Below are 12488 nucleotides of genomic sequence, written 5' to 3' on the forward strand. Positions count from 1 at the left end.
CCCTATAGTCACCAGAATGGAGGTACGCAGATAGCAAGGGACCAATGAACAGATACCAAAAGAAAAGAATGTCCACACCTATATCTCAGCGGTTCTGCCAGGCATTTGTAGCCACTCTGAACCTTCCCCCCAACCCCCTACTCCCACTCCCATTGGGTATTCTGTGTTGTTGTTGGCAGGGCTCCTTTACTGCACTTCCACCTGATCTGCCATCTTGTTTGTTCCCCCTTTCCTTACATTTTAATCTTCTGTCTTGTACCTTCTACTAGTAATTAAAGAGAACCAAATCCAGCTCTAAAAAAGGATAGAAGTACACTACCTGTTGGCTGAAGTCCAGAGTGTCCTGGGAAAGAGAGAAAAGTTTATAACACATACAGCTTAAGAATGTCCCCACATACACCATATCCTCAGTTTCAGACCTCCCACCTGAGATGACTGGAATATCACACAATGGCAGGGTGGAATCTGCAATCTCTCAAAATCCTGCCACACAAATGCTGTGATCAGGCTTAGTGGCTTCTCTTTCATTTGCCCAGCTATCCTGACCCAAGGACCCCATGCATAGTAAACTTTCTTTTGTCATTCACAGGTTATACAAACCCTTTTCTTTGACAAAAGAACAATGGCCTCTTTATTTCTGAATGTCCTGAAATTTGGAATTCATTGGAAAACAAAAACTTTCTATAAGGTCACCACTATATAGAAAACTAACTTGAGCAAAGCTCTATTTCTTCCCTCAGAGAAGTCCAGAGGCCATCTCAGCTACCACCAGATTCCTTACCTTTCTGATTCCTGACGTAGATGAACAGCCCCGCCCCGAGGAAGAGCAGACCCAGAACAAAGCCCCCGATTCCACTCAGCATCTTGCTCTGTGCAGATTCAGATTGTGCTCCTAAGAGAAGAAGTCAGGTTCAGTGGTTTTTACTCCATATGCAACTCTTCTAATTGAGACTCTGAGATTTAGAGTTTTTGAGAACAGGGGAAGAAGTCTGTTACATGAACTAGAATAATTAGTCACTTCTCAGAAGGAAAAAAAAAAAAAACAATGAAAAAAAAAATCACACTGAGTAGATACAAGATTCAGGCATTGAACTCATCAAATATCACAGTCCTGACATTAGATGTTGAAACAATATCTGATGTGTGAGACACCTGTCAATGAGGTTACGTAACCTGTCTGGAGGGACCGAGCAAGCCCACAAAGGGCAGGGTTGAGACTGCATTCCCCTGGGGTCAGGAAGGACCTAGATTGTAGATGATGCTCATAGTGAACATCTGTCTGACTCACAGCAACAGCACAGGAAGTAGAACTACCCTCTGCCCCAGAGTCACAGGACTAATACCCAGGGAGAAGATAGAGGTCATATTCTGAGATATAAGACTATTCAAAGCAGGGAGAAACTCTTTTTTGTCTGCTAGGCGTATTTGTGTCACCAGAAGTATAGGTATTTGTACAAACTAGCTCAGAGCTACCTCAGTGACCTGTACTGAAGGAGAGAACATGGACCAAATGAAAATACGGTGTGGGAAGAAAAGAGATCTGGTATTTGGGGATTAGCTAAGTCTCCCTTAATATTGAGTGACTAATTTGTGAGGTCAGAGAGCTCCTCACTCCATTCCACTGTGATGGGGCTCGTCAGGCTTGGGTGCTCCACGTGGCAGGTGTAAACCTCTCCACTCTGAGGAATGGTTTCAAGCATCACCAGGGTCTGGAAGGTCCAGTCTCCATTCTGGATCAGGCCTGTGGAGACAACCCCAGCCTCCTCTTCCTGGCCATTGCGGAACCATCTGACTTCAATGTGGCCTGGATAGAAGCCATTCACAGAGCAGACCAGGAGGGTGTGGTGTTTCAGGGGCTCAGTCTTTGAAGGATACACAGTCACCAGAGGCTCCACTAGGAGAGAAAAGGCAAACACAGGAAGTGAGGAAGACACAGGAACCACTGCTTCACTGCCTTTGTGTCTCTCTTCAAATCCAGGCTCAAGTCTTGGGCAGGCCTCCCTCTAAACTCATCTTGTGGCCACAGGAGCCAGTATGTTATGGGCCTTGGATTTCTTCCTCACATCATGGATCCAATAGATATAAGAGACATGAGTAAAAGTCTAAGTCTTTAAAAAATTGTAAGTTATTCACTGTGGAGTGTTTATACATTTTAGCAAGACATGTAGTGTTCCATCAAAAGCATGATTTGGGGTGGCAGAGAGATTGTGTTCAAACTCAGGCTCTATAAATCCAGTCCTGGAATAGATTTTTGTTTTTAATTCCTCGGTGCCTCAGCTTTCTCATTTATACCCAAACCCAAACTCACTGCCCTGGAGGTGAGTCTAACCCATAGCCACACTCTAGGAGAGCTGTCCCGTGAGGTCTCTGAGGCTGTAACCTTTATGGAAGCTGACACCTCACCTTTCCCAGGGGAGGGACTGGTAGGTTAGAACTACTGACCTTTGGTTAGTAACTCAACACTGAACCACCGCATCCCCAGGGCTCCTTTTCTCACCAATATAAAGGACTGTTTGTAGTCACTGGTGTCTCAGGGTTACCTGAGAACTGACACAGTGACAACATGTAAACCAGTGACTGCTCCTCAGTCTCAGTTATTGTCCGTGTTTACTCTGAGAGACAATGAGACTCGGGGTCATGTGTTGAGATGGGAACAGCAGGGGGGTTGTCCTAGAACGCTATCTTGATGCCCCTGACTCCTAGAGCCCCAGGAAAGGTTCCCGCCCTGGGAGCAGGACAGACGTGAGTCTCTGAGTCTGGGATGGAGTCTCAGGGAAGGCATGAGGGTGAAGGAGGGAGAACTTTCTGGAGAAAGTCAGTCATTAGAAAAGAAGGCTGACTATTCACTCTCATCGGATCCATCTGTGGAGGACCATGTAAGACTAGTCAGAGGTTGGGCCGAGTGTAACAAATGAGGCCACTGGCAGTTAATGGCAAATTGCTTTCATCTTAATATTCAGTTATATATATTAAATTAATACACGGAGCCTTTGACAATCCACAGATAAATGTGATATTTTCCTAAAGTGGAGACTAAAGGTTGTAAGGTTAAGCCTTTCTCCAAAAGGATTAACTAAAAATATCTTAGCTACTTCTCGGTTCTTTGTTCTATAGACAAAGAACCCATCCTCCCTAATCCTTTTCCAGGTGCAGCCCATTCACCTGGGCATCTGGAGTCCTCCTGCAGACCTGGCTCAGGAAGCCGAAGCAGCAGGACTCCGCCCAAGCTTTTGTCATTACTCTCACCTTCCCCCAACTATGCTCAGGGGCTATAGATATGTTAATTGGGCCTGAGAATCCAAGTTGCTGGCCTGGGATTCGAACTAGGGAAGTATGATGTAAAGTTACCTGAATGTCTGGAAAAGTACTGATGTTAGCTGTACCTTGCCTAAGTCCCTCCCAGCTTGGTGTGAAGCTCCTCCCCTAAATAAAACAGAGGCCCGCGCCTCCCCAGGTGTGCATTAGTGGTTGGAAGGCATGCAGTAAGGATTGCAGTGCATTACTGGTTGGAAGGCAAGGAGTAAAGATTGCAGTGCATTACTGGTTGGAAGGCATGCAGTAAAGATGGCAGGGCAGTGAGTTGCTGCCTGCAGAGGCCACGATGCCTGTAGTCCCAAGCCTTCCCACCAGTGATGTATCCACCCTGGCTTTGGGGTGCCTCATTGTCTCCCTTCTTCTGTCTATCTGTGTATTCTTGCTATATATCTATCGCCGTCAGGTATTCCCTCCTCGTGAACGGAACCCCTATGTCGAAGCGGGTCCCCAACATCCATCCCTCTCCCTTTACTACACAAACACTTCTAGTACTAGAATTGTAACCTTTCTCCACCAGCTCTCTTTCAAAACGGACATATTAGGGCAGGCTGGGGTCTGGTGTTCATTAATGTAGAAGCTTAATGCAATCCCTGATACTAGAAGACCTATCAGATAATTTAATTATTTGTTAAAATTGAGTAACCTGGGATGCATTAATATAATAACACAACATTGTAGATTTAAGATTGATGGGAAAACCTTTCTAATCATTTTACAATTGTTGGTAAGTGTCCTAGAGCCGGTTCCAACTCAGAGCGAACCTGTGTATAGGGTTCAGAGAATGGCTGGTGAGTTTGAACCGCAAACCTTGTGTGTGTAGGATAAACCAGTGTTTATCCCACACAGTACATCTCATTTAATAAACGTGTTTAAATTCTTAACATCAGAAATAGCAGAATCAAAATATAAACTACGAACTGAAGAAAATGCTTAATGAAATGTGTGCAGCGTGTGAGCAATCTTCCTTTGTAGAGAAACCATTTCTCTTAGAAACCACTGGAACCCCAAGAGAACCGTGAGCAGATAATTCCCAGAGTAGACACTGGCGTCCCTGGGTGGCGCTGGACGGGAAGCCCTGGACCCATAGGTCGGTTTGATCCTCAAGCTGGGGGTTCAAATCCACCCGCCGCTCCTCGGAAACCCTCCACAGGGTCACTAGGAGTCAGAACCGACTTGACGGCACCGAACAACAGAATAGAAATTACAATCGGGCAATAATACAGATCATGTTTAGGGGCCTCAGGAATCCAGAAATAGAAAATGAAAAGAGAAAGGCTCCACGGAGTATGTGACAATATTGAAAAGACAGCCGTAACCAGGGCGACCCTGTGAGGTAAACAGTGTCACAGTGGACAAAACACTGATATGTAAGTAAATTTCTGCCAGCATAGCTGTAAATGTAGTAACATCAGTGTGTTAATAGAGATTATACTTCAAAACGCTGGTTTCATAATTAGTTCAACTCTGTAAAAATGTTGTTGCGTTGCTAAGTGCCATCGAGTCGGGACCCGACTCACAGGGACCCTGTCCAGGGTCTCCAAGGAGCAGATGGTGAGTTAGAACTGCTGACCTTAATGGTCCCCACCGACGTTGCAGTTTACCGCATCAACCGGCAACACCACACCAGAAATGTTCAAAAAAGAAACAAACAGGAAACTTAAGCCCAAAAGCCGCCTCCAGAAGGTCCGAGATGCCTGCGACACCCCCCGACCCCCGCACTCACCTCTCCGCTGCACCGTGAAGCTCTCAAAAATCCCGTAGTTGTGTCTGCACACCGTGTCCACAGCGGCCCTCGCCTGCTCCAGGTAGTCCTCCCGGCGGTTCCCGTACTCAGTATTCGGCCGCCCCAGCTCCGTCACCGCCACCAACTTCCCCAGGTCGCTGTCGAAGCGCACGTACTCCTCCCGGTTATGGATGTATCTGTCCAGGAACCGCACCCGCTCCGTCCCGTTGGTGAAGTGACACTCAGCCTTACCCTGTTCCAGGAAACGCGCTGTGGGGACAGGGGGGAGCCGGTCACCGGGAAGTCTCTCCGGAAGAACTCGAGGACGAAGCCTACCGGTCGGGCCGCCCTGACGCGAGGTGGCAGCACTGAGGCCCCTGATGGGCTCCACGTCCACCCGCCCCCACCCCCACTGGTGCTGCTCATCCATCATCCCTGATCCTGACTGAGGCCTCTCAGGGTAGACACCTCTGTTTCCTCTGTTTCCAGCTCCTTCGGATCAGCTCCTGCTGAGACACTTGGCTGCAGGTCTCCACGTGGGGGCAGACTAGGATGTGCCCCCTCACTGCCATCTACACCATTTGTTCTTCTCATCTCCACATTCTTCACCTGCTCCTCCAAACACGGCCTGATCCCTCCATCCTGTAGGGACCTCTATGGTTCTGACCATGTATCAAACCCAAACCCACTGCCTTCGTGTCTTTTTAGGCTTCTAGTGACGCTGTAGGGCAGAATAGAACTGTTCCATGGAGTCTCAGAGATTGAAAATCTCTATGGAAGCAGACTGCCACGCCCATCTCCCTCAGAGTGGCTGATGGATTTGAACCACTGGCCTTTTGCTTAGCAGCCCAGCACAAACCCTCGGCACCACCAGGACTTTTCAAAACTAAGACAGTTGATCGGAAACATTAAGTTGATGTGAGTTATGGTAAGAGTAGGGAATGTGTGTGACTTTGGCTAAAACGGAGGTGTTTTCTGTAAAGGTAATTGTGGTGTTGGTGGTGTGCCATAGACTCAGTTCCAACTCATAGCGATCCTGTATAAGGATTCCGAGGATATAAATCTTTACGGTAGCAAAAAAGCTCTTCTTTCTCCCTTGGAACAGATGGTAGTTTCCAACTGCTAACCTTGGTTGGCAGCCAGACTTGTAACCACTATGCTATCCACAGACCCTTGGTAAAGGTAAGAGCATGTACAAAAGCTTGAAAGCATTAATAAACTCCATTAAGAAACCAGAAGAAAAGATTCACTGAAACACAGAGGCTAAGGGAAAGGAGCAGAAAAGATTCGATTGGAGAAGTGACATGGAGCCAGGTAGTTAAAATCCTTGTAGGTGATGTTAGGCTTTTGGATTTGTACTAAATGTTATAGGAAATGAGTAATTATTGCCTTCAACAAATTAAAATCATAATCAAATATAAACCTTGATGGTGCTGTGACTTAGATGCTGGGATGCTAGCGACAAGGTCAGTGGTTCAAACCCACCAGCTGCTCTCCAGGTGAAAGATGAGGCTGTGCACTTCCATCAAGATTTGCAGCCTCAGAAACCCGACATGGACTCTCTGTGACTCAGAATCAACTTAGTGGCAGTGGTGATGTTTTCTTCTTTTTATGCCTTAAAGTTGTTTCAAAATCCAGAAATCTCAGAAAACAGAACAAAATCTTTCACAGTGCTGAATCTCATTGTGCAAATCTGACTTGATGAGGTCGGGTATCAGATGAGTCTCAGAGCTCTGATCGCTCATGTCTATTTCTCAATATTCCTGTGGTTTTGTCTTCAAAATCAGGTGAAATATGGACTATGAAATATTTGTCTTTGAAGTGATAGAAAAACGTTGTAGTTCAAAATGATAAAAATCAATGGAGGCTCCCAACATTAGTAAAGTATAACATTGCTATGTGTGTTTGAGGCACTAGACTGAAAAATACTTGTGGCCATCACCACCCGGTGTGACTTAACAATATGAAGACAAGTTGTGAAGTTAGGAAAGATGATGGTGACCAAGAACTCAAGAACAATGGAAAACGTTGCATAAGGCAGCAAAAAAGTTAGATCTTGAATTTGCATTGGATTGAATAAATGTAACAACAAAATGGGAACATTTCCAGCATTTTGACAAGGGAACAAGTTGAAACAACCCATGAACAAGTTAATTGGAGATGAGTTTACATATATCATGTGACTCTAGAACTTTCAGCAGCAGTACAGTGTAAGCCAATGTTTGCGGTCTTGGCCTGAATGACATTGTGACCTGAACAATGATTTGTTAGAGGCTGGATCTCCTGTAGGATGTTTAGCAGCATCCCTGGTCACTGCTTGGTAGGTAGCAGCAGCGTCTCTCTAGTTATGACAACGAGAAATGTCTCCAGACATTGCCAAGTGCTTCCTGAGGGACAGAATTGTCCCTGGGTGAAAACCATTTGAAAATTCTGTGGTGAAAACGTCAATGTTGTGTGCCTTGTGCTATAACTTCAGTGCCAGTGGTCTTAGTAAAGACTGATAGTGATCTCATAAATCCTAAATGCAATAGATTGTTCTGGATCATAATTTCAATGTCTCAGTAACTTTCAAGAATACTGACCACCATAACTTCTGTACTGAGCCTTCTGAAATACTTGGTGGGAGTGGTGGTCTTGGACTTGGTTCTGACTCATCGTGGCCCTGCAGAGGGTTTCTGAGGCTGTAAATCTTTTACGGGAGCAGAAAGCCTTATGCTGCTCCTGTGGACTGGTTGATAGTTTTGAACTGCGGACCTTGAGGTTAGCAGGCCGACTCATAACCTGTTATTTTATGTTATTTCCCCACTCCCAATTTTCATCTCAGTTTCCCACAAACCATACTGTAGTCAGTACACCATGTCACATAGGAACTGTGCTAATGTCACTGTGCACACTTAGATCTGAATTCCCAATCCTTTTATTCATACGGATTGCACATCCCTACAGCCATCATGTGGATTCTGACTACAGTGACTCATAGAGTTTCTGAGACGGTCAGTCCTTACTGGAGCAGACAGCCTCATCTTTCTGCCTCAGAGCCACTGGTGGGTTTGAACCATCCACCTGTGATTAGCAGTTTGAACCATCCACCTGTGATTAGCTTATCCTACAGCACCCCCCAGGGCTCCATAGGGCTTGTACATGTTGTTGTTGTGGTGTGCCGTCAAGTCAGTTCCGACCCATAGCGACCCTGTACATAGTAACTGCAAAATGTTCCAAGCTTTACGCTAAGAGAGACCAGATTTGTTTTGTTCATCACTTCTTCCTTTTTACCTAAGACAGTGACTGGTGTAGGTGCTAACAAATGTTTGTTGTGTGAATTAATAATTTTTGTGCCTAATCACTCAACACTTCAAACAATGATGCTATAGTGTGTCCTTGCTATTTTCTAAGCATATATGATTTTTAATTATTCCCAGCTACTTTTCATACACTTTTATTGCTGCATTTTAAGACTAACTGACTCTGGTTCCAGAGCACACTCCTTCCCTGAGGTCAGCTACTTAAGAGTCATGTACACTCCAAGTTCCCTTCCTGACCTCCCATTCACTCTTCAGTCAGTCTCCAACATTGGTGTAAGACTGAACCTGCCAATGACAAGTCCACCCAACCCCAGAGCTCACTTCTCTGTCATGTCCTCACCTCACCTACTTCTTAGTGGTATTGGTCACAGCTGGCCACTCCTTGGCATCATCATGTTCTCTTGGTTTCCTCCTACATCACTGGGGCTCCTTCTCAGTCTCCTTGATGGACTGATTCTTACTGGATCCATTTTAAATATGAAAATGCCTCTGTGTTTGGTCTCTGACCATACTGTCCCTCCCTATGTAATCTCCTCCACTTTCTAGTACTGAGCATGACCCATAGAGGGATGACATCATCTTCTTCATCTTCAGCCCGGGACTCTCTCTAAGCTCAAGTTTTAATGTTTAATTGACATCTTAAGAATGTAAATCAATGTCCCAATGGCATATCAAACCTAATTTAAATAAAACCATTACTTATACAAATAATTTCTTCCCTTGATCTTACCTGTCTTAATAAAGGACACCAAGATCCACCTTGTAATTTTGTAAGGACAAAATCCTTAGTGATAAGTTTGATTTTCTGTTTTCCTACCACTCAGATTTTATCCACTAATAAAATATCCTAGATCTGTCCACTTTTCTCTGTATTTATCACTACAATACTAAATGAAGCCACAAGCATTTCTTCCCGGAACATTTCTGCCATGTTCCTAAGTGGTTGTTTTGCTTCCATTGGTGAGCCCTACCATCCATTTTCCACATAGTAGCTAGAATTAATTTTAAAAATAAATATAAATTAGTTCTCTATGTAACTGTAGAGTGGTATCATCTGTCTGTTGAAATAAAATTGAGATTTCTTACCAGAGCCCTTTGATGATTTGGCCCCTGACTCCTTCTCAACTTCATCTTCTCCCCATCAACTCCTTACTCACTGGGTTCCAGTCACTTTACCTCACTCTCAGCCTCAAACACAGCAGAGCTCCTGTCACATGGAGACCAGTCTCCTGCAGTATCCGTTCCCTGGAACATTTGTCCCCTTTAGCTTCTCACCTGAATGTCACTTTGTTTGAAAGAGTCCCCTAATCACTGTGGTGTAAAGAATTTGGAATCCATGTGGTAAAGATACAGAATCATTGAGGAAATGTCACAATCTTTAAAAATAACATGACTTCACAATACCTGGGCACAGTGACAAAGTTAACTCTTTTCCCCCATCCCCTACTCAATAATAGCTACGTCCCAAGGTGTGCACTTATGTTGGTTGTCCCTGGACAAAGCCAGAGGAGGGCTCAGCACCATCAGGATCATGGTCAGAGTTACTGTCAGGTGTCCCCAGGGGAGCCGAAGCACACCATGCTGGAGAAGAGGAGATCACAGGGTCAGAGAGCAGCAGGCAAGTCTCCTGCATCACCAACCCAATAACTAGGAATCAAGAAATGCATTGCTTTGCCTCTGGATTGGGTAACCTCATTGGTAGAGAACCAACCAGCATTTGAGAGGACTAGTATCATCAGTTGCTGGTCAGTGGTTTAGTATGAAGTTCCTCTTCTAAAACTTAGACTTTCCTGTTATGAAAGAATAATTTCCATTTAGTACTTTAAAGACTTGATCCATCACCAATAAGGGGAAGTGGGGGAAAAACAGCGATGAAGTTGTGAATTAATAGACTCCTGTGAACCCAAGTTGAGACCTGCTGCCCAGCAGTATGGCAAGTCCTGGGGTCTCCTGGACCCAGAGACAGTGACATGGCCACAGAGGACTAGGCCAGAGAGTGAAGTGTCCAGCTGATAAGAAGGAGGGGAGATGCACAAGAACACCCACACTTGCAGATAGTATCCACTTGACCTGGCTTCAATGGCTGGATGATCAGAATTCGACTTGAAGAAGAAAGAAGAGGGAAAAAAAGTATAATCTGATACAATTTGATGAACTTGACCTATACCTATGAATGTAGTAGCTCAAAAGAGGGAACAAATCTTTACAGCAAGGATCATTCCACCCCCCTCGGTACACAGGGTAGACAAGGATGGGCAACTGAGACATTGGCTACCCAAAATAGGGGGGCTACAAAGGCAAGAAGTGACTGGCTTACCGTCATCTCTCCTGTGGTTGGAGACAGAGATGTTTGCATAGGTGTGTGTGTGTGTGTATGTGTTTAGAAGTAGAGGTAGAAGGAAAGATAGTTACAAGTGAGGAATCTTTCGTCTTTTATCTTAAACAGCATAGTTAGTGTTCAACTTGGAAAAATTAGCTTTTTATAGGTGAAATGAAAACAGTGATCTTTTCAGGCGTCTCAGTACTGAATAACACTGTGTTTCTTTAGGCACTCAGGAACCATCTCAAGAAGCAGTTCTCCCTGGTAACTGATGATGTGATAGAGTTATAGCTCTTGATTGCACAGTATAGTCTGCAGTTCCCCAGAGCTTGGGGTGTCTCTGATGAACGAAACAAAATTGAAGTAATCTAACAATTTACCCTGAGTAAAACGTTTTTAGGTTTGTCTCCTGATAACACCACTGAGTTTAGCAGCACCTGCAGAATACATGGGAGACAATCTATGTGGCATTGAGGGTCTTGAAGGTACCTCCCTATGGCACTTACCTAACAAGGTAATCAGGTAAACAGTTCAAATCAAAGGGTACAAGGGGCTCAGAGTGAATAAAGGACTCAGTGTCAGCCACTGGCTCAACAGTTCTGCTGGAGAATGATGACTGTTTATGTGGGAGAGTGCTCAGTTCCTGGCCATCAGTTCCCAGTATGAGTCTCTCTTAACCAGGGACATTTCCCCTTTTCACTTGCTTTATCTTAGGGAATTATATAAGAAGTCGTTGCTAATTAACATACTATAGAATAGTCAGGAAATAGAAAACTATGAATTGAATTTTTTGATATAATCATACAATTGAAAACACATGACTCTTCTTTTAGAAAATTACTAAAGATATTTAAAAAAATGTAACATCTCAGATGTGGTTTAGACAATACCTGGTTGAGGTAGTTATGTACCATGGAGGCTGTTCTGACTCCTAGTGACCCTGTACAGGGTTTCTGAGGCTGTAAATCTTTACAGGAGCAGAAAACCTCATCTTAATTCCACAGAAAACCTGGTAGTTTCGAACTGCTGACCTTGAGGTTAGCAGCCTGATTCATAAACACTATGCTACCATTACTACTACATCTAAATTTCTGCATGAATTCACATTTGCCACAAGTCTGACAAGCCTTCTTTCTTTATGTACCTTAAGATCCTTTTTTAAAAGGTTTTTATTGTTGATTGAGTGAAAGTTTACAGGGCATATCATCAGTTTTACATTAAACAAATCATATACCTTGTTTTATTACAATGATTATAATCCCCTCCATGTACCATCAGTTAACAGTATTTCTCTCTATCCACTTTAGCTTTTTAAAAACATACAACAGCAACAAAAAACCCTACTCAGGCATATATAATAATTTATATCGTCAAAGGGCACATTCTGCAAGTCTGCCTCCTGGCCACCAGCTCTTAGTCCCTCTCTTCTTAGTTCATGAATCTAGAGTCCTCAGCCACTCCCCCTCTCCATGCCCCCATCTCTGCCTCCATCTCTGGCGCTGCTGCTTCTCTGGATAAGGTCCCAAACTCTGCTTGTGCGCTTCTCTCTTGATGGTCCTAGGGTCCTCTGTTCCTGACTGTAAGATTGACCACTCCCCTGTTTTTGTTACAAAACTTCTACCTTTACAGTTGTGACAGTCACAATTAGTCATGGTAACAATTATTCACTATTGAATCTTATGAATACTATCCCCACCTCTTTTCACCAGACTCATCTGGTTAAGATGACAGCTAATCAGTGGGGATCCTTTCCCCCCATACTCTTAAACTAAACTCCCTCTTGAAATCTTGTAAGCCAGTCACTTCATGCCTTTATTGCCCCCTCATT

At 44.3% G+C, this 12488-nt stretch overlaps 1 protein-coding gene across 1 annotated transcript; it reads right to left on the reverse strand.

Annotated features, from left to right (window-relative positions):
* Nucleotides 1–272: 272 nt before the first annotated feature.
* Nucleotides 273–10663, reverse strand: LOC102830563 (HLA class II histocompatibility antigen, DRB1-4 beta chain-like). Its single transcript, XM_006860564.1, has 6 exons — nt 10658–10663; nt 9822–9921; nt 5039–5308; nt 1613–1894; nt 782–892; nt 273–343 (listed from the first exon to the last, which is right to left on the reverse strand). The coding sequence occupies exons 1-6, from the start codon at nt 10661–10663 to the stop codon at nt 273–275; spliced, it is 840 nt and encodes a 279-aa protein (XP_006860626.1).
* Nucleotides 10664–12488: the final 1825 nt, after the last annotated feature.

The sequence above is a fragment of the Chrysochloris asiatica genome, unplaced genomic scaffold (genome assembly GCF_000296735.1).
Source record: "Chrysochloris asiatica unplaced genomic scaffold, ChrAsi1.0 scaffold00038, whole genome shotgun sequence".
Classification (NCBI taxonomy): domain Eukaryota; kingdom Metazoa; phylum Chordata; class Mammalia; order Afrosoricida; family Chrysochloridae; genus Chrysochloris; species Chrysochloris asiatica.